The sequence below is a fragment of the Oncorhynchus clarkii genome, chromosome 4, assembly GCF_045791955.1.
Source record: "Oncorhynchus clarkii lewisi isolate Uvic-CL-2024 chromosome 4, UVic_Ocla_1.0, whole genome shotgun sequence".
NCBI lineage: Eukaryota > Metazoa > Chordata > Actinopteri > Salmoniformes > Salmonidae > Oncorhynchus > Oncorhynchus clarkii.
Window position 1 is genome coordinate 72,020,094 of NC_092150.1, and position 23,694 is coordinate 72,043,787.

General features: G+C 45.8%; 1 protein-coding gene across 1 annotated transcript in view; it reads right to left on the reverse strand.

Annotated features, from left to right (window-relative positions):
* The window catches only part of LOC139407241 (A kinase (PRKA) anchor protein 12b), a 60,430-nt gene that overhangs the window by 29,757 nt on the left and 6,979 nt on the right, over positions 1-23,694 (reverse strand). Inside the window, exon 2 of the mRNA XM_071150839.1 lies at positions 4,075-4,180. Coding sequence (XP_071006940.1) covers positions 4,075-4,180 — 106 coding nt within the window. The remainder of the gene's footprint in view (positions 1-4,074; positions 4,181-23,694) is intronic.

Genomic DNA, 23,694 nt, shown 5'->3' on the forward strand with positions numbered 1-23,694 from the left:
TCCATGTAATATTTACTTAGTTCCTTTCTCCGTAATCCTCTGAGGTAAATGTTGTGTCACAAAACCAGGACTCTACAAATGTAGAGTTTGTCTTTCCTCTGGGACTTGAAAGTGTAAGGGACTTGAGAGAGGTTGCAAGCAGTCACAGTGACCACTGACTAGTTTGAGCTGGGTTTCAACTGTCTCTGTCATGATCCGTTTTGGGGTAGGTAACTCCACAACGTCAGTGTGTGGGTACAAGAGATATGCTAACAAAAGCATCACTTCATATTTTCTTTGCTTGATGCTGGTCAATAAACTGGTATGAGCTGGTATGTGTAATTATGGTTTGTGCTGGTCTATACTAGTTTAGATGTGTGCTGCTGGTCTGTATTAGGCTGCTCCGATTACATTGTAAATAGCCTGGTCAGACAGAGTGTGTGGGGTCTGTAAAGAGTAGAGTCGGTCTCCTATGATGTGATGTGTGGAGCTGGGGTGTTCTCTCTGATGTTGTGTTATCAGAGGAATGCCTGCTTCTGTTTCCCTCAAACCTTCTGCTATTTTATCAGCTCCTGGTGAAGGCCTCCCTCCCTCCCTCCCTTTCTCTAGACTAGGTAGCAGCTTTTGTGTAAGACAGGAAAAATAGAGGATCGATTAAATAACAAGCAAATAATTGATACACTGCTAGTCCTACCACAGAGACGACAGACTATCCTCTCCTGCTACCACAGAGACGACAGACTATTCTCTCCTGCTACCATAGAGACGACAGACTATCCTCTCCTGCTACCACAAAGACGACAGACTATTCTCTCCTGCTACCACAGAGACGACAGACTATCCTCTCCTGCTACCACAGAGACGACAGACTATCCTCTCCTGCTACCACAGAGACGACAGACTATCCTCTCCTGCTACCACAGAGACGACAGACTATCCTCTCCTGCTACCACAGAGACGACAGACTATTCTCTCCTGCTACCACAGAGACGACAGACTATCCTCTCCTTCTACCACAGAGACGACAGACTATCCTCTGCTGCTACCACAGAGACGACAGACTATCCTCTCCTGCTACCACAGAGACAACAGACTATTCTCTCCTGCTACCACAGAGACGACAGACTATCCTCTCCTGCTACCACAGAGACGACAGACTATCCTCTCCTGCTACCACAGAGACGACAGACTATCCTCTCCTGCTACCACAGAGACTACAGACTATCCTCTCCTGCTACCACAGAGACTACAGACTATCCTCTCCTGCTACCACAGAGTAAACATTCAGACTTCAAAGGTTCTCCCTCCCGCCTGGTGCAGTACAGCAGATAAACCCACATATATCTATGTATCGTTACAAGCAGAGCTATCTATTACACTTCTCACATAGGATTTACGGTAGGTTGCCTGTTAAAAGAAATGGGGCAATGTTTACATGAGCCCTTTTCAAGCAGGCTGAATTTGACCACATTCTTGCGGGCATAAGCCTTTTATACCTTCTGTGCACATGATGGCAAGTTAAAGAGTGGGGTACATGTGTGTCGATGTGGGTGGGCATCTACTTAAGTAAATTCATTGAATATACACCATCACAAAGAAATACATGTTTTATTTGTTTAGGCAGGTCCTAAGAAACATTATAAGACTAATCAAATGTATTTTCAAAAGAACAGAATAAAATATTTTGAGTTGAATTATGTTAGGCTACTGGTCTGTGCAGCCTAGGCTATATGGCTGCTCCATGCAAATGAAATATAGTTAGTTATTTTGTTCATTAAACAGACAAGACCCACATTTCCCTGCCCTGATCACAGTCAACACACACATACAGTATTTTAAGAATACACTGAAATATATTACAGAATAAAATATGAATGATATTTTCCCCACACAACTTGAGTGAGACTGCTGTCATAGTGCCTAGAAATGAGCCAACTAGACTAAAGTTGGTCCTGAACAGCGCTCAACATTCCACCCGCCTGACTGTGACCAAATTTCCAAATGGAGATTCAGTGAAAACAAGGATCTGACATTGATTGATTTATCAAGATGAGTTTCCACATACAAAGCAACGCGATGGCACTGTGCCAATCAAAACTGTCCGATAATTATCATGTAGTTGACAACAAACCGGTACGCTATTGCCTCAAATAACTTTGGGAGTGTCAGTAAGCAATCATTTGATACATGCCTTTAATTATATTAGCCTACTTCATTTAAATATTTCCGTCATTCAGTGATAATCATTTCCACAGGAAATATCTCCGGATCCATCCAGATGAGGTTAAGAAAACAGTGCATAGTGGTGGGCTATTCAAAGTAATGCTGCCAAGTGATATGCCTGGCAAAGTTTAGAACTACCATGATGATGGTAACAGCCTGTAACGGGCGCTGCCTTGCAACCATCAACAGCTTAAGAGCGTAGTGCGTGCCGATACCGCCTCTGCATTATGGCTACATTTCATACTAAACCGCGAGCAGAACTTCACCGCATTCATGACTGCCTCAGTTAGTGGAAATAAAAGTACAAGCTTTGTTGTGAGCAATACCTTTTAGATATAAGAAAAGGTGGCAAAAAGTTGGAGCCATGGTCAAGTTGGCAGCAAAACGTCTTGGTATGTAAGAGGTATATCACTACATACAGGAGGTGGGCCTGAAGGGCCACAGGCTGTATCATTTCAGCCAAATGTTTTGAAGCAGGGGTGTCAAACTCATTTTGCCCCAGGGGATTCGTCCGGTCTTCAACGAGGTCCAGAGGACGGATGATTTGTTTGTCTAATTCCTAGCAGTCAATTCTAGATTTTTCCCCCAAACCAGATCCGGCCCACAGGCCGTATGTTTGACAGTCTTGTTTAAGAGGATTCCTTCAATCTTCATCATGGTTGAAGACACATTTGATATATCCTTATTACTTATGAGAAAACCTATCAAAGTAACTTCAGAAAATGTATATTTTCCATCGTGAATGTTTTCACCTCAACCCTCCTCATTTCCACAGGACTATCTACAGAATTAAATCAGATTTCAGTACATTCATATAGGATAGGGCTCAGCTCATCAAATCATTCTCTACGTACATACCATATCTCTCTGTCTTGAGGGGTATTCGGTTACTCGATAAACGTACAGAATCGCTTCATTAAATAGGTTATTAAACATTCTTTTTGACGGTGTGGTATGTGACATATCTGTCTGTTTAAAGTAGTATAGAGTTACTCCTTCCCCTGGCTGAACAGAGTTATTAAACGGTGCCGAGCCAGGTCACGGCCTGCTAAATATTTAGGTTGGGAAGCCGTGCTCCTGCAGCCCTCCCAGATAGAGGGAGACCACGAAGGAACCTTAAAGTAAATAAACAAACACACACAGAGGGAGACGGCGAACCAGAGCAGGATGGCGGAATGTTCAGGCTTGTTTCCATGACAACGCTGGGAAAATGAATCTGATATCATAGGAAAAACATGTCCCCCAACCCAATGATGTTGGGTCAGTTACTGATTATCTAGATTTTTAAAAATGTATTATGCATTCCGCACTCCTGTATGTCTCCTCCCTATCTTCCAGATGCCGACCACAGAAACTCAGCTTTAAGAGCGAGGAATTCTACCTGGCTTTAGTTTTAAGACCCCACAGACAAATTACTGTTAGGCTACTTTAAGTGGATAGGCATGTCTGCACACAGTCTTACATTGGATTACCTAGAACAACTCCTCGGAGCCTCCATGCAGTCCAGATGTGTGTTGCGTATGTTGGATATGTGAGTGTGTGAGCAACCTGTTACAATAGGAGACTGCGTAGGTGTCCCTTCAGTGTTGACAGAGAGATTAGTGAAGGATCAAGAGGCTCTCAGGAGGACATAGCTGTAGGGCCAGAGGCTGAACATGGGTGGCAGGTTGCTTTTGTGTCAGTCAGGGGCCATACCACACATTCTCCCTCACACGCACACACACACACACACACGCACACACGCACCCACACACACACGCACCCCCACACATCTGCACATCGAAAGCACACAGACACTCCATACATAAACACTAGTTCACAGACAAACACACATTCACATAGATATATAGTGAATATACAACTCTCTCTTACCTTCCTCTGTTAGCGTGTTGTCCTCTGAGTGGCCATGGAGCTCTGTCTGCTCGTCTACCTTCCCAATCAAACTGGAGATGGAGATCTGTCCATTCGTCTGCTGGAGCTGATGAGGAGAGAGAGTGCATGAGAGAGAGAGAGAGAGAGAGAGAGAGAGAGCATGAGAGAGAGAGAGAGAGACAGAGAAACAGAGAGAGAGTGACAGACAGACAGAAAGAGAGAGTGACAGACAGTCAGAGAGAGAGAGGGAGAGAGACAGAGAGAGAGATAGACAGGGAGAGAGATAGAGAGAGAGAGAGAGACAGACAGACAGACAGACAGACAGACAGACAGACAGACAGACAGACAGACAGGAAACACAGCACTGTTAGATAGCTCCAACAATAATACACTATAGCAGAGATACTAATCAGTAACAAAACACAGTCTCCCACACTATTCAATCCATTCATTGTCATGTCAAGACAGCAGCCAAACCATAAAAAGGGTTTTCCTCCATTCAACTAATGGCACATCATGTCAAATTCATAACAGAGTAGCTACAGTACACACCTTCCCACATCTGTTTCATGCTACCACGCTAACAAGATACACGAGCAGACAGACACGCTTTCTCTTTCTGCCCTCATCACGGCATCAGAGTCCCAACAGATCTTTGGCAGCGGGCTGGTGCTAGGGTTGGGGCTGGTGCTGGGGTTGGTGCTGGTGCTAGGGTTGGGGCTGGTGCTAGGGTTGGGGCTGGTGCTAGGGTTGGGGCTGGTGCTAGGGTTAGGGTTGGGGCTGGGGCTGGTGCTGGGGTTGGTGCTGGTGCTAGGGTTGGGGCTGGTGCTGGGGTTGGTGCTGGTGCTAGGGTTGGGGCTGGTGCTAGGGTTGGGGCTGGTGCTGGGGTTGGTGCTGGTGCTAGGGTTGGGGCTGGTGCTGGATTGGTGTTGGTGCTAGGGTTGTGGCTGGTGCTAGGGTTGGGGCTGGTGCTGGGGTTGGTGCTAGGGTTGGGGCTGGGGCTGGTGCTGGGGCTGGTGCTAGGGTTGGGGCTGGTGTTGGGGCTGGTGCTGGGGTTGGGGCTGGTGCTAGGGTTAGGGTTAGGCTGGGGCTGGTGCTAGGGTTGGGGCTGGGGTTGGGGCTGGGGCTGGTGCTGGGGTTGGGGCTGGTGCTAGGGTTGGGGCTGGTGCTAGGGTTAGGGTTGGGGCTGGGGCTGGTGCTGGGGTTGGGGCTGGTGCTGGGGTTGGGGCTGGTGCTAGGGTTGGGGCTGGTGCTAGGGTTGGGGCTGGTGCTAGGATTGGGGCTGGGGTTGGGGCTGGTGCTGGGGTTGGTGCTGGTGCTAGGGTTGGGGCTGGTGCTGGGGTTGGTGCTGGTGCTAGGGTTGGGGCTGGTGCTAGGGTTGGGGCTGGTGTTGGGGTTGGTGCTAGGGTTGGGGCTGGGGCTGGTGCTGGGGCTGGTGCTAGGGTTGGGGCTGGTGCTAGGGTTAGGCTGGGGCTGGTGCTAGGGTTGGGGCTGGGGCTGGTGCTGGGGTTGGGGCTGGTGCTAGGGTTGTGGCTGGGGCTGGTGCTAGGGTTGGGGCTGGTGCTAGGGTTAGGGCTTAGAGAGAGAGAGGGCCATCACAAACAGCTCTTTCTTACAAGCTGATGTAAGTTGGCCACAACAAAGAGAAGATGAGAAAAAAAAGAGAGAAAGGAAGAGCAACAGGATGAGAAGGAGAATGAGATAAAGAGAGGAAAATAGGGAGAAAGGAGGTGAGAGAGAGCCAGAGAGAGAAATGAGAAGGGAATGAGACTGTGAAATATGGCCAAGCAAACTGGCAGGTCAGTTTAATGTGGAGACTCATAGGAAACTATGATGAAATATATCTCTGCTGAATGGGAGATGGAGTCGCTCCTGTAGTTTAACTCACGGCCTCTGAAGTCCTCAGGGGCCTGATGATCAGCTTTAAGTAGAGACCAGCAGGTGCCCCTTTGACCTCCAGTGACCCCGCCCCCTCTGGCCTACCTCATGATTGGCATTCCCAGCATTCCGTGCCCTCTTCACAAGACTCCTCAGGGGCAACCAGACCCACACCCCTCTCTCTCTTTCCCAATCCATTCACCTCACCAATCCTTGCTCTAACCTCACCTCAACCCCTCCAGGTTCACTCCCCACACTCCCTATTCTTCATGTTACCTCACCCCTATAAAAATACCATAACTTTTGAGGTGTGTTAGAAACGCCATGGCTCCATTCTCAATGTTCTGAGATACATGGTCAGAGGCTAGACGTTTCTCTCCCTCACAAGCTCTCCTAGGGGTCATTCTGAAGTCATACAGTTCCTGTGAGGATGGCTAGAGGGTTTAGGATGCCTGAGAGGGTTTAGGGGTTGTATAATAAGACTGTGCCTACTACAACAGAAACACACACCCACACAGCATGGGGTCCTGAGATGCCTTCCCTCTGACAGTAGATAAGAGGTCAGGGTTCTGGAGCCCTGTCTTACTCAACTTTCTCTCTCTCTGTAACTCACCGGTCTTGACCAGCAGGCTTGTGTACCCCTTTCCTCTGTACACACAAAGACACAGGTACTTAGTAAAAGCTCCCATTTTTACGATACTCTACATTTGAATCATTTAGGAGACACTCTTATCCGGAGCAACTTACAGGGATTTAGGGTTAAGTCTCTCTCTCTCTCTCTCTCTCTGTCTCTCTCTCTCTCTCTCTCTCTCTCTCTCTCTCTCTCTCTCTCTCTCTCTCTCTCTCTCTCTCTCTCTCATTGTTGCATAGACTCCAGGACAGACATGCTGCTGTCCCCTAAATGACTCTACAGAGCCTACAGACACCCCTCCACCCCATAGAGAGAGGGAGAGAGGGGGGGGTGTGGGAGGGAGGGGAGAGGGGGTGTGGGAGGGAGGGAGGGGCTGTGGGTGATGCAGCTGTCTAATTACACCCCTAAAAAATGTATTTATTACATTTTTTAAATAATTTTTATAAAAAACTCCCATTTTATAGACATAATATATTAGTTCATATAAATACTGTACACATTTCGAACCACCCTTCTCTCTCCTCACTGCCTCCCTCTGATTTCAAAGCAACTCCTGACCTCAGAAAACACAATTACACGCTAACGTGAATCCACAGGTAACCACACCTGAGGCATCTCCCTGCAGCTTTAGTCAATATGATGAAGACATACAGTTAGACAGAGAAAGAGACCCTGACGAGACCAAGATCTCCTACCCCTCCACCCAACATAGGCTAAGACAAGACATTTTATCGTAAGATGGGCTCTGATGATTGAACATCTAGATATTACATCCAACCACAGGGGAGAATTAGTAACAGAGCACTACACAGAGGACACTACACAGAGGACACTACACAGAGGACACTACACAGAGGACATTACACAGAGGACATTACAAGAACAGCCTGCACCATAAACCACCATTCACCCCATCTGGCAAATACTGTTGTTTAATCTGAGATTTACAGACATGTCTTAAAGGAAAAGTACTACAGGCCTTACAGCTGGAGAAGCAGGCCATGGAACAGTAGATAGCCTGATAGCTGGTGAGCTTCTACAGCATAGAGCTAACCTTGTGCCCTCACTCATGGTGAGGATAGAGTCCCAGAGTGGAGAGAGGAGAGAAGAAGAGGAGAGACCAACAGGGTGTGGAGGAAAAATGGGAAAGGAACAAAGGAGGAGGAGAAGAGGAGATAGGAGGGGAGAGGAGAGGGAAAGAGGAAGCGATATGTGGGGAGAGGAGAGATTAGGGGAAGGAGAGGAGACAAGGAGACAGAAGGCGAGGAAAGCGGCAAGGGACAAGTCCATCTCAATCAGAGTCCCCCAGAGGATCTGCATGTTTTGTTGTGTTAAGCAAGCAAAAACCTGAACACTCTGGAGTCCTGGGCTGTGTGTTCAGTTCCCCCACGTTTGTCATCTCTTAGTGGACATGTCAATCTGCCGTCACCCCTCCCTGCTCCATTAATGTCTCCTAACCTCCAGCACACGTCTATTAAACCTGACCCTTACATTCATAACATACCTGGGATCAAAGACTAGCGGAACCCCTGGCCTAGTCTCTTCTCTCACTTTCTCCTTCTCTCCAGCTCTGAGTGTGTGTGTTTGGTTGTGTCTGTGTGGGAGTGTTTGCCGTGCCATGCTTATGTGTGTGTGAATGTATCTGTCAGGTATGCACGTGCACATGGATGTGTGTATATGTGTGTGTGTTTTGTGTGCGTGTTTTGTGTGTGTGTTGTGTGTGTGTATAGGTGTGTGTGTTTTGTGTGCGTGTTTTGTGTGTGTGTTGTGTGTGTGTATATGTGTGTGTGTTTTGTGTGCGTGTTTTGTGTGTGTGTTGTGTATGTGTACATGTGTGTGTGTATACGTGTGTGTGTTCCTGCTATTGTTTACCTGTTTGTTGTGGTAACACTGTCTGTAGCGTGTGATCTACTGGCCCTCTGCTTATGGCAGCGTTACAATCTGGCACAGAGAGCATCAATAAGAAACCTAGATTATACTAGCATGGCTCAGTAACAGCAAACCTAACAGACGCTCAATGATATAAACTCTGCGTCTTATTTAGTACAATACAGCTCTATAAACTGCTGTAACTCAGTAAATTACATCTAACATAACTAGCTAACGTGATTCTGTAATGTCACTATTCTGTGACTTTTCATCTGATGTTCAATTTATTAATGCCATTTTTTATGCAGTATAACCAAGTGTACTTCTCTGAGCTCTCTGCAGGTCTCTCCAGTCTACATGATCTAGTTATGTCCTTTCACATAACTGGGCTTCCCATAGCCTGTGCTATCTCTCTACCACCTCTCTCTCTCTCTCTCTGTCTCTCTCTCTACCACCTCTCTCTCTCTCTCTCTGTCTCTCTCTCTACCTCTCTCTCTCTCTCTCTCTCTCTCTGTCTCTCTCTCTCTCTGTCTCTCACTCTGTCTCTCACTCTGTCTCTCACTCTGTCTCTCTCTCTGTCTCTCTCTCTGTCTCTCTCTCTGTCTCTGTCTCTCTCTCTGTCTCTCTCTCTCTCTCTCTACCTCTTAAACAGTATCTTAAATAAGACATATCAGTCTTATCATCATATCTGTTTCTGTACTCCAGCTGTAGTCAGACAACATTGGCCATATATGGAAAACACAAAACATACACACTCGGGTAGAGGTCGACAAAATTACCTATTTGGAGTTAAGATGGAAAACTATGATGGAAAGAGAAGAGAAGGTGGATGGATGGAGGGAGGGATGGAGAGATGGAGGGGCAGGAAAGAATAAGAAGAACAAAACAAGAGGGAGAGAGAAATATAAGACAAGAACAAAGTCTTTGACTGAGAAGATAAAGTGGAAAAAGATGAGATTGAGAAGACAACTTACTGGGTTATCCAGTTTGCTCTCAGAAAGTCATTCACATCTTATATAAGACAAGGTCCTCGTTCAGTCCATCATTATCCAACTCCTTTGCAGCCAATTTGATTATGTTGACTGAGCTCATTCAGACAGACAGAGAGACTCTTGCTTTGAGACAAATGGAACAAGTAACTCATTCTCCCACAAATATCACTTAATTCACCATTACAGAAAATCACTTATATCTCCTCAAACAAACCCTGAAATGTGTGAATGGTGGTCAGCCTCAAATGGCCTACAGAGATGGTAACATAAACCCAATAGCCTGCAGAGAGGGTAACATAACCCCCATATGCCTACAGAGAGGGTAACATAAACCCAATAGCCTGCAGAGAGGGTAACATAACCCCCATATGCCTACAGAGAGGGTAACATAAACCCAATAGCCTGCAGAGAGGGTAACATAAACCCAATAGCCTGAGGAGAGGGTAACATAAACCCAATAGCCTACAGAGAGGGTAACATAAACCCAATAGCCTACAGAGAGGGTAACATAAACCCAATAGCCTACAGAGAGGGTAACATAAACCCAATAGCCTACAGAGATGGTAACATAAACCCAATAGCCTACAGAGAGGGTAACATAAACCCAATAGCCTACAGAGATGGTAACATAAACCCAATAGCCTACAGAGAGGGTAACATAAACCCAATAGCCTACAGAGAGGGTAACATAAACCCAATAGCCTACAGAGATGGTAACATAAACCCAATAGCCTACAGAGAGGGTAACATAAACCCAATAGCCTACAGAGATGGTAACATAAACCCAATAGCCTACAGAGAGGGTAACATAAACCCAATAGCCTGCAGAGAGGGTAACATAAACCCAATAGCCTACAGAGAGGGTAACATAAACCCAATAGAGCTATTATATAGTTTATGTTGAGCATTGGGATGATTTGGGGTACAAGATAGCAGGGATGTGGACGTTTACAGCAAGAAGTAGAAGTTAGAAGATTTGAGTAACTTGACAATTAGCTTTAGTGTCCTGAAGATGTATTAAGAGCTTTGTTAAACATGACGAGAGGCGAAGGAAACCAGATGCCTCATGAACAGTTGTATTTATATTGTTTAATGTCAAATCATAATACTGCAGTACTGTGATACTTAGCAAAGTCACGTCCCAACATGAGCCATAGAAAACCACAGACACCCCCCTACACAAACGGATGAGTTAAACCACAGACACCAAACCCCTGTCACGCTTCCCCCTACACAAACGGATGAGTTAAACCACAGACACCAAGCCCCTGCCACGCTTCCCCCTACACAAACGGATGAGTTAAACCACAGACACCAAACCCCTGCCACGCTTCCCCCTACACAAACGAATGAGTTAAACCACAGACACCAAACCCCTGCCACGCTTCCCCCTACACAAACGGATGAGTTAAACCACAGACACCAAACCCCTGCCACGCTTCCCCCTACACAAACGGATGAATTAAACCACAGACACCAAACCCCTGCCACGCTTCCCCCTACACAAACGGATGAGTTAAACCACAGACACCAAACCCCTGCCACGCTTCCCCCTACACAAACGGATGAGTTAAACCACAGACACCAAACCCCTGCCACGCTCCCCCCTACACAAACGGATGAATTAAACCGGCAAGCCCAAGCTTGAAAGTATCTTAGGCCTGGTTGTTTGTTTGTGTGTTTGAGGGAGGAAGGGGAGGACATACTGTATGTGTTCTCTGTGTGTACACCTGTCTTTATCTGTATCTGGACAGGGCCAATAGGTCCCACCAGGTTCATGTTTAGACGAAAGCGGCCTGTCTTTGTGTCAATCAAACCCCCCCACCAACCTATGAACCCTGTCAGTCTATACCTCCCACGATTTGTCTGTTTTTCACCCCCCCACTCCTGCACCTCCACTGAACGGCTGCTACAGTGGAGCCCGCCCCTGTTGATAGACACACAGGGACAAACAAAAACGACCCTCCCTCCAGGACCCACCAGGACCCCCCAGGACCCCCCAGGACCCACCAGGACAGGATCACAGACAGGCCACACTGGCCAGCGCTCGACCCCATTGACCTAACATAGAACTGCCCTGAAATAATAATAAACCTCCCCCTTTCCTCCATTCCTGGGTCTTCAGCCTCTCTGATTAGCATCTCCTGTGACGTGGATTGGTTGGGCTTTAAACACATATGTGAGAAAAGAGATTTGGGGGACTTTGTAAAGCCTACAGATACAAAAAACATGGATGTGATTATCTGAGTCAGGCAGTAACACGAACCAGACCTCCACACTGTATCTCCCCATCTCAATGATGTTGTCATGTTGAAAGATCTCGAAGATCTAGACAAAAAGTAGAATAACCCTTTTGTTAACCTTAGATCGTCTCTGAATATGAACACAAGTGAACAGCCCTCATCATTGAGTCTTACAGTGTTCTGTGTTACACACTGTCCAATAAGGAGGAGTTTTTTGGGAAAACAATCTGTGATTGTTCCAGCGTGGCAGGGGCACACACCGTTCCTTCAGTGCTACAAACGCCAGGCCAGGGGCAACATTAGATCAAATAAAAGCAGAGAGAGAGACACGGCAGGTTCCCCAGCCAGTCGCCAGTCCTCCCTGATTCAATTTCAATCCGTAAAAAGATACAAAATCACAAACAAAATGTATTTCATGGTAGTTTAGTTTGTCGGATGGCTGGTCAGGCGCTTGCTTCTCATATGCTGCTACTTTACTTTCTTCTCGTCCTAACCGTTTCCAAACATCATTACTGGAGACATGACGGAAGTCAACAGTAAGAAAGCAGGGGTCTTATTTCAGTCCATCTACGCCAAACACTCTTTTACCATTTAGTGTCCTGAAGTCACTGTTTCATCCAAGTAACAAGCTTCAATGTCCACAGATGGGCCTTACGTTAACTACTAGGTACAAATAAGGACGCATAGAGCAGGGGTACTATTCTGTCTTGAGCCACTGTCACACAACAAAAAACCTGTCCACTCTGACCCTCCCTCCCTCCCTCCCTCCCTCCCTCCCTCCCTCCCTCCCTCCCTCCCTCCCTCCCTCCAGGACCAGTATTGGTGGATACTACATTAGAACTTTAAAGGAGAAACCACACCTCCAATAGGTTGTTATTGTATCATAAGACAATTTTAGACCTAATGAGGCACCACTTATAATGATCCAGCATAATCCAACAGGGGAACCTGAAACTGGAACAAAACAGCTAAGCTACAAGCAGGCTTGGCAATGTTATTGGTAAACTGCCCTTTAAAGCAAATCACATTGTTTTCCCTAAAGCCATAATATCAGCCTGCACGGTAATCACTAGTGTAAACTACCAGTTATAACTAACTAGAGTACAGTAAACCAAGTGTCAGGTGTTCTCATCCAAACAAAGACAGTATCAACAGACCTGTGTACAGTACTTATTCTCACTGAATAGATTTATCATCCCGAAATGTCAATTTCCATAATATGACATACACTTTTCAATTCACATTAGCGACGGGAATGTCATGAGCCGAGAGAGGGATCGGTTGACATTCTTGCTTCGCAGCTCAAAAGTACCGTAAATGTCACAGTAGCCACCAGCCAGGAGGCTAAGCATTGCAAACTATTCAACGAGCTAGCTACTAGCAAGCAACTCTTCATGATATTACCATTTATACTGTAGGAGTGTTGATCTCAACGAGACAATTCTGTTTACAATGCCCGGCTCAGATGGGGGCAACTGTCAGGTAAGTGTTGTGCTCACCCTCTGGAGGTAGAACTCGAGACGTCAACGTTTTCACAAGTTTACACAACAGTACTGTCTCTCGAGAATCTCTCAAAATAAAAATGTTGCTATCGGCAATGTGAAAACGGTCCTAGACAGACAAGTTATTCTATAAGAGAAACTGTACGTGTATCCGTTTCCCTCGCTCAGCAAAAGCATAACCACAATCAAATCAAATCAAATGTTATTTGTCACATGCGCTGAATGGAGGGGGGGCAATGCAAATAGTCTGGGGTAGCCATTTAAATAGATGTTCAGGATTAGCTGTTCAGGAGATTTATGGCTGTTTAGAAGCCTCTTGGACCTAGACTTGGTGCTCCGGTACCGCTTGCCGTGAGGTAGCAGAGACAACAGTCTATGACTAGGATGGCTGGAGTCTTTGACAATTTTTAGGGCCTTCCTCTGACACCGCCTGGTATAGAGGTCCTGGATGGCTGGGAGCTTGGCCCCAGTGATGTACTGGGCCGTACGCACTACCCTCTGTAGTGCCTTGCGGTCGGAGGCCAAGCAGTTGCCATACCAACTGCTTGTTGGTATGTTGTTCTCTAGGGTGGGAGTCTCCCCATTCCTCTGTACACTTCCAAGGCGGCAGGATTTACACAGACACTCCCTTAGGGACAGATCCACTGACAGGTGGGCTGATAGATGAACGGGCTGTTTGATCAATACAGTACATCCCAGTGACTTCACAGTGGAGGGAGGGAGAGGGACAAATCCGCCACGCCCCTACATACCACACAACAGTATCATGGGAGGGTCCCGAGTTACGAATCATTGTTTGTCCTATAGACACCCCCCCCCTCCCCCCTTCCCCGCCACACACACCCTTACATCACACCAGAACAGTTTGAGCTGCATCCGAACCAATGGTGCTAAAAAATGCATGGAACATGGAGAGAGTGGTAGCACGAAAGAAAGAGAGAGAGAGAGAGAGAGAGAGAGAGAGAGTGGTAGCACGAAAGAAGAGAGAGAGAGAGAGAGAGTGGTAGCACGAAAGAAAGAGAGAGAGAGAGAGAGAGAGAGGAAGGGGAGGAGAGTGGGTGAGAGAAGTGAGAAGGGGCGAGGGAGAGAGAGAGAAGAGGGAGAGAGAAAGGGTGAGAAGGGGCGATGAGTGCATGGTGGTGTGGGTTTATTTTTGGAGATGAGAGTTTCTGGGCCTCAGATGATGGGCCGGACCGCCGCAGTGGAGAACACAGAGCGCCTGCGTCAGGGGGAGGGAGGAGGGGGAGAGAGAGTGAGGGAGAGAGAGACAAAGAGAGAGAAATAACCACCTCCTGACAAACAACCACTCCAGCACAACAACTCCCTCAATATTGGCCTGTTCCATCTCAACAAAACTGCACCGGAGAGTTTCAAACACCATACTGAAAGAACAAGGAAGGATGATGTCTGCAAAATGCAATAATGTCTCATTCACAAGTCAAATACTTTTAATTTGATGGAATGCGTAGAGAACAGTGCAAAGTGCAGGAGAAAGAGCAAGGTAAAGCAAACAACAAACAAACAAACAAGATTAATCAGTGCTCTCTCTTGTGATCCTGATCCATGCAAAACCATTTTCACAACATCACACCTAAACACAGGAAACATACTGTCAAATAGAGCAGCAATGAACGGGTTTCACAGAAAGGACAAAAGATCAGTTGGATAACAATGGTTCATGAAAATATATTTTTTGCATTAGCATATGTGCTAACGTGCATCTATAGGTACATCCATTTTTGAATGCAGCAACAATTCTTTCTAAAAATCCCGATAGACTGATGTAATGAGTCTAAATATAAAATCTGGAGTGAATCTGACTTAAGGAGAAGATGATTGCAGATTAATTTGAGTATTAGCGTTACACATGCAAATAATGATTGTTAAGGCACTGAACAAAAATATAAAGGCAACATGTAAAGTCTTGGTCCCATGTTTCATGAGCTGAAATAAAAGATCCCAGAAATTTTACTGATGGACAAAAAGCTTATTTCTCTTAAATTCTGGGCACACATTTGTTTACATCCCTGTTAGTGAGCATTTCTTCTTTGCCAAGATAATCCATCCACCTGACAGTTGACTAAACAGCATGATCATTACGCAGGTGCACCTTGTGCTGGGGACAATAAAAGGCCACTCTAAAATGTGCAGTTTTGTCACACAACCCAAATTAATGTTAATTTCTCTACCATAAGCCACCCCCAACATTGTTTTAGAGAATTTGGCAGTATGTCCAACAGGCCTCACAACCGCAGACCGCGTGGAGCCACGCCAGCCCAGGACCTCTACATCAGGCTTCTTCACCAGCGGGATCGTCTGAGACCAGCCACCCAGACAGCCGATGAAACTGTGGGTTTGCACAACCAACAGATGCATATCTGTATTCCCAGTCATATGAATTCCATAGATTAGGTCCTGAGGAATTTATATAAATTGACTGATTGCCTTAGATTAACTGTAACTCAGTAAAATCTTTGAAATTGTTGCATGTTGCGTTAATATTTGGATAATATTTATATATTATATATTATTCCATATTCATCTCTTAGTAAACACATACATTTGGTCAAACTTTGGTCTACAACTAAACTTTAAGCAATAACAGCTGAGATAAAATGAAAACACAGCCTCTTGTCCAGCCATGACTTTAATACAGACATTAAATTGATTGTTCAGAAGTAGCAGACCTGCTGTGGTTGAGCATCCAATCAGAATGATTGATTAGTCCAGACAGGCCCTAGCTAGCACTCCACAGGGTGTCGTGAAAAGCCCAAACCCGCTGACCAGACCTGTGCCACTCAATAACGCATCACATCTTGGGAGAGAGAGAGAGAGAGAGAGACAAAGAGAGAGAGAAAGAGAGAGAGAAAGAGAGAGAGACAGAGAGAGAGACAGAGAGAGAGACAGAGCGAGAGAGAGACAGAGAGAGACAGAGAGAGAGAGACAGAGAAAGACAGAGAGAGAGAGACAGAGAGAGAGAGAGACAGAGAGACAGAGAGAGAGAGAGAGAGAGAGAGAGAGAGAGAGAGAGAGAGAGAGAGAGACAGAGAGAGAGAGACAGAGGGAGAGAGAGACAGAGAGAGACAGAGAGAGAGATTGAGACAGAGAGAGAGAGAGACAGACAGAGAGACAGAGAGAGAGAGACAGAGAGAGAGACAGAGAGAGACAGAGAGACAGAGATAGAGAGACAGAGAGAGAGAGAGAGAGAGAGAGAGAGAGAGAGACAGAGATAGAGAGAGACAGAGAGAGACAGAGAGAGAGAGAGAGAGAGAGAGAGGGGAGGGAGGTAGTGGCGGGGGAAAGGATTGTAGATTAATATTTAAAGACAGATAAGGAGATAGAGAGGGAAAATGGGTGTGTTTTTAGGTTAAATTAGATGAGTTTATTAATCACATGCTCATTATCACAGATGTAATCGCATGGTACAGTGAAATTCTTAAACTCCAAGCTCCAACAGTGCTGGTCAAAAAGAGAAGTGAATGAATGAAACAATAAAATAATAATAAATACATATTTACAATTATAACAGTGATAAATGTAATTTGGGGGTGGGGGTATAATAAATATATGTGGGGGGGGTAGAATGTCCATAGGGGGAGCAGCAGGGGGGGTATGCTCTTGATGGTGCTCCTGTAGAACACGGGGGTGGTACGCTTCCGGTCAGTGGTGGTGGAGTTACTGTACCAGGCCGACAGTATGCTCTCAATGGTGCTACTGTAAAACACTGGGGTGGTACACTTCCGGTCAGTGGTGGTGGAGTTACTGTACCAGGCCGACAGTATGCTCTCAATGGTGCTACTGTAAAACACGGGGGTGGTACGCTTCCGGTCAGTGGTGGTGGAGTTACTGTACCAGGCCGACAGTATGCTCTCAATGGTGCTACTGTAAAACACGGGGGTGGTACGCTTCCGGTCAGTGGTGGTGGAGTTACTGTACCAGGCCGACAGTATGCTCTCAATGGTGCTACTGTAAAACACGGGGGTGGTACGCTTCCGGTCAGTGGTGGTGGAGTTACTGTACCAGGCCGACAGTATGCTCTCAATGGTGCTACTGTAAAACACGGGGGTGGTACGCTTCCGGTCAGTGGTGGTGGAGTTACTGTACCAGGCCGACAGTATGCTCTCAATGGTGCTACTGTAAAACACTGGGGTGGTACACTTCCGGTCAGTGGTGGTGGAGTTACTGTACCAGGCCGACAGTATGCTCTCAATGGTGCTACTGCTGTAAAACACTGGGGTGGTACACTTCCGGTCAGTGGTGGTGGAGTTACTGTACCAGGCCGACAGTATGCTCTCAATGGTGCTACTGTAAAACACTGTGAGGGCCCGCTGGGACAGGACTAATTTCTTCAGCCTCAAGAGGTTGAAGAGTTGCCGTTGTGCCTTCTTCACCACGGAGTCTGAGTGGTTTGACGATTTCAGCTCCTCTCTTCCTACTTATTAAATGGACTGGAACCATAGCGGAGGAGAGGGACACGGTTTCCTTATCATATCCCACACAAATCTCTCTGGGAAACTAGGAATGATGAGCATGTCTCCCTGGCCATGACTCCCCTCTCTTCATGGGGGCATGCTGCTGCTGTGTCATATTGTACATATGATGTGTTGTGATTTTATATTCTGCAGGGTTCATTTGAAAAAAGAGACCTTGGTCTCAACATGACTCCATGTCAAAATAAAGGTTAAATTAAGGTTTTTAAAAATCGGTGTGCTCACTGGGTTACCGTGTATGTAGAGATATATGGCTGTAAATGGCTGTGTTTTACAACACAATATGTTAAACCCCAAAGCTAAAGTTAAGGTATAACATATCTAGTTGTATACTGTAGTCTAACTGAATAACAACAGCATGACTAATGGTATGGGAAAGAGTATATGCTATAGTAAATACACACAGCCATCAGTGTAGGAACATTGCATTAGTTAACAGTTCCCTGCTGCCAAGATAGAATACCCCACACCCACCAGAATCCCTAGCGCTGCCTTTTCCCTTCTCCAAGAATGAAAGAGGATAGCGATGTGTTTGTTTTCCAGAAGATTTGAATAGAAATTGTTCCAGCGTCCGGTGGGGAAACCAGCCCGGAGTGCCCATACAGAGGTGCACTTGTCTGCAAGGCCTACTTCAAAATGCCAGCTTTAAATGATAGCGTACTACTGTACATTACATAATCATTAATCTACAAGACCATTTTTGGGCCTACTTCAAGTCAAAGCAGTTTATTGTAACTATGTCATGTTGTGCCTCACCTCACTTTTAATCCCAGTAAAAAGGCAACAACAATACATCAATTTCAAAGATACCGATCAATCTATCAATAATAACCAGATGAATAACCAGTCAACTGGACTGGAGAATCCACAGATAAGCCTGTCCAGGTCTGTGTGTGAAATATAACAGGCCCGGAACAAAAGACAACCTATTAGATTAGAGAGCCACAGACCAGACGGCCCTCCATGTGATGTTTCCCTATAACTCAATATAGCTGACAGAAAAACACAGAAACACATTCATGCTGTCTCAATGATGGGACTGTCTCCAAACAGGAGGCAAGCCTATTTCAGGAACACTTTAAAATGATCATAATCTAATTTATATCATCATATGAATTGATCTTTCAGATTGTAATGTTCTTAGTTTATTTCCCAGAAACTCATTATCATGTAATGGAATTGTAATCCCTGTCAGAGGTAGCGAGAGGTGAGAAACGGACAAAAGAACGAGAGCCTCCTCTCATTTTTTAAAACCCAAATACACAGGTCCATTCTTTTCAGAGCGGAGCTAGCGGTGGATCTGATATGGCCAAGATAGGGGGATGGAGGGAGGACAAACTCTAATTACACACAAGCTTCTTCCCATTTCGCCTCCATTAAGAGAGGGGGGGGGGGGTTGTACAAAACAGTGAGTCCACATAAAAGAATAAAACAACACAGAGAAGACACTCTTCCCATTGTAACATTGTATACTGAACAAAAACATAAACACATCTTGCAACAATTTCTACGATTTTACTGAGTTACAGTTCATATAAGGAAATCAGTCAATTTAAATCAATTCATTAGGCCCTAATCTATGGGTTTCACATGACTGGGAAAAACAGTTAATCATCTGTTGGTCAGAGATATTTCTAAAACATTAGGGGCGTGGACCAGAAAACCAGTAAGTATCTGGTGTGACCACCATTTGCCTCATGCAGCGTGACACATCTCCTTCGCATAGAGTTGATCAGGCTGTTGATTGTGGCCTGTGGAATGTTGTCCCACTCCTCTTCAATGGCTGTGCGAAGTTGCTGGATATTGGTGGGAACTGAACACGCTGTCGTACACGTCGATCCAGATTTTCCCAAACATGTTCAAAGGGTGACATGTGTGGTGTGTATGGAGGCCATGGAAGAACTGGGATATTTTCAGCTTCCAGGAATTGTGTACAGATTCAGTTAAGAACACATTCTTATTTATGATGATGGCTACCCTTGCGACATGAGGCTGTGCATTATCTTGCTGAAATATGAGGTAATGGCGGCGGGTGAATGGCACGACAATGGGTCTCAGGATTTCGTCATGGCATTCAAACTGCCAACAATAAAATGCAATTGCGTTCATTGTCCGTAGCTTATGTTTGCCCATACCATAACCCAACCGCCACCATGGGGTACTCTGTTCACAATGTTGACCTCAGCAAACCGCTCGCCCACACGACACCATACAGTTGAAATCAGGATTCATCCATGAAGAGCATTTCTCTAGCGTGCCAGTGGCCATCGAAGGTGAGCATTTGCCCACTGAAGTCGGTTATAATGCCACACTGCAGTCAGGTCAAGACCCTGGTGAGGATGACAAGCATGCAGATGAGCTTCCCTGAGATGGTTTCTGACAATTTGTGCATAAATTTGGTTGATTGCGCAAACCCACAGTTTCAGCTATCTGGGTGGCTAGTCTCAGACGATCCCGCAGGTAAAGAAGCCTGATGTGGAGGTCCTGGGCTGGGTTAGTTGCACGTGGTCTGCGGTTGTGAGGTCGGTTGTAAGTATTGCCAAATTCTCTAAAACGACGTTGGAGGTGGCTTATTGTCGAGAAATTAACATTAATTCACTGACAAAACTGCACATTTTAGAGTGTCCTTTTATTGTCCCCAGCACAAGTTGCACCTGTGTCATGATCATGCTGTTTAATCAACTTCTTGATATGACACAGCTGTCAGGTGGATGGATTATCTTGGCAAACGAGAAATGCTCACCAACATGGATGTAAACACATTTTTGCACATTGTTGTGCATATGGTACATTTCTGGGATCTTTTATTTCATCTCATGAAACAACACTTTACATGCTGCGTTTATATTTTTGCTCAAAATAGCTTTACTAGCTTACATCAAATGTGACACGTTCAATGATAACAATACTCTCAATCAGAGAGAAAATAAGCATATCAGATAAGATAAAGGGAATTCAAATTCTATTTCCCTTCCCAAACTGCATTATCCTTTCTTTAACGATTGGGACACTCCCTTTCCCTAATTCCCCTTCCTGTTGTCACCCAATGGACCAATCCCAATTGCACATCACCATTCTAGTGTCCATGTCGATAGATCTCCACACCTCTAAGGTTAATAATCACCTTACAATTATCTATGCATGGTGTGGTTTTGTAGGGCTAACCATGAGTTATAGAAGGATTTACTGAAGATAAATAGCTAAGACAGAGATCTTTACAGAGACCTAAAATATGTGAGGAGGGGAACAACTGATCGCTTTTGGAAATGCACATGAGGAAGGTATCAGACTATCGCAAATTAACTGTATTCGTGTTGCACGTGCATTCTGTTTTGTGCATAGAAGCTATTTCTATCATGGTTTAACGGAATAATGTATAACATCTTATAACATTCAATAGCAACCTCTCATCACATCACCTTTCCTTTGTGACCAAAGATCTGACAGGACTGGCTATGTTAATGCTATATGGTTGAAACCTATCCAGTCCTTCCAACAGTTGTCATGAAGAGAATGAGTCGAGAAAAAGAGGGAGGCCTTGTGAGAGTATTGGGATGTAGCTGCAGACTCCTACTCAGTCAAAACTCTCCCATTAACCCAAAGCTGAAGATGAGATGGGAGTTCCCCCATTATAGACTCTTTCTTTACCTGAATCCATTTCACTCTCTACCCCTACTGTCATCAGGGGACCAGGAACAATCGCCTGATTCATGTCTTTATGTCACCCTGGCAGGTCCCTCTCTCACTCCACTATGTCTCTCTCTCTCGCTCTACTCTCCTCTCTATCTCCTTCGCACTCTCTCCACCCCCCCTGCCTACCCAAAACACTCCCCTTACTGGGGTCTCTCCATCCTGGCTGTTTTGGGCCGGTGCACACACAGGGCCTCAACACTGTCCCCCTCAGCCCATCCTCAATGGCTCCTCTGTTTGGCCTCATGCCCCGCTCCCCTCCCACCCCTCACCCCCTCCACTCCCTGCCTGACTCATCCATCAGTCCTAAACAGTATAATCAGTGTCATAACGGAGCCAGATCAGCCAGTGCTCATTATAAAGGAACGTATGGGCCTTTATGCATCCGCTCATTACATTACATAACATTATTATCCATGTCCACTGAGAGCCAGTGGGTATCCTCTATTGGGCGCTACGTGTAGCTTGACACAGGAAAGTGGAAACAGTGTTTATATGAATGCATGTATGTCTTTATGGGTGGATGGTGCTATGCAAGGAATGTTTATGCTACATATATTCCTTGACTGACACAGCTGGTTTGTGTGTGTCAGTAGCAAAACAATGTATGTAGGCTCCCACCCAACTAGAGCGAGAGAAAGGGAGGTGGGTGAGGGAATGATAGCGGGAGAGTGAGCTGGAGAGAAAGAGAGAGAGAGAGTGAGAGAGAGAGAGAGAGAGAGGGAGAGAGAGGGGGGGACAGAGTGAGAGAGAGAGAGAGAGAGAGAGAGAGAGAGAGAGAGAGAGAGAGAGAGAGAGAGAGATTCAAGTTTCATGTTTTTAATGTCACAGGCACAATTACAGTGAACTGTCTTTCTTGCAAACTCAAAACCTAACAATGCAATAATCCATAACAATGCTATACTAGCAAAAACAAACAAGAAATAAGAAATATGAACATAAATATAAATATAACACAATAGGTAAGTAAGCAAGCATGCTATATACAGGGTCAGTTCCAAAACCATATTTACAATGTGCAGGGATACTGGAGTGATGGAGGTAGATATGTATAGAGTAAGATGACTAGGAAACAGGATTTAAGATAAACATGTGAGTATGTGAGTGGGTGTCTGTGTGTGTGTAGAGTCAGTATAAATGTATGTGCATATTATGTGTGAGTGAGCAGATGATGGAGTGAGGGTTTGTGTGAGTGTATAGGCCCTGTGAGTGTGCATAGAGACAGGGCAAAAATACAAATGAAAGGTCAATAAAAATACACAGTTAACTCAGATAGTCTGTGTAGCTATTTTGTTAGCCATTTATTAGTCTTATTGCTTGGGGATAGAAGCTGTTCAAGAGCCAATTGGTGTCAAACTTGATGCACCGGAACCGCTCGCCGTGCGGAAACAGAGAAAATAGTCTATGCCTTGGGCGGTTGGAGTCTTTAACAATTTTCCGGGCCTTCCTTCCTCACTGCCTGATATAGATGTCCTGGATCGCAGGGAGCTCGGCCTCTGTGATGTACTGGGCTGTCCGCATCACCCTCTGTAGCGCCATGCGTTCGAGGGTGGTGCTATTGCCATACCAGGTAGTGATGCAGCCAGTCAAGATGCTCACATTGGTACAGCTGTAGAACTTTTGAGGATTTAAGGGCCCATGCCAAACTTTTTCAACCTCTTGGGGGGGAAGAGGTGCTGTGTCGCGCCTTCTTCACGTGTTTGAACCATTTGAAGTCTTTAGTGATTTGGACACCAAGGAACTTGAAGCCCTTGATCTGCTCCACTGCAACCCCGTCAATGTGGATGGGGGCGTGCTCACCTCCCTGTTTCCTGTAGTCCAAGATCAGGTTCTTGGTCTTAATGACGTTGAGGGAGAGGTTGTTGCTCTGGCACTACACTGCCAGGTCACCGACCTCCTCCCAGTAAGTAGGCTGACCCATCATCGCCTGTGATCAGGCCTACCACCGTAGTGTCATCAGCAAACTTGATGATGGTGTTGAAGTCGAGCGCAGCCACGCAGTCGTGGGTGAACAGGGAGTACAGGAGGGGACGAAGCACACTCCCCTGTGGGGCTCCTATGTTGAGGGTCAGTGTGGCGGAGGTGATGTTGCCTAACCTCCCCACCTGGGGTGATTGGGGAATAGCAAACCATCACCGTGGGGACAACGTCGCCGTTGCATTTTCTATATGAAGCCGGTGACAGAGGTGGTTAGCTCGTCAATGTTATTGGTGGAGTCAAGAAACATATTCCAATCAGCGTTTGCAAAGGAGTCATGTAGCATAATCTCTGATTCTGGTGACCCTTTCTCAATGGAGCGAGTCATGTGTACTTCATGTTTGAGTT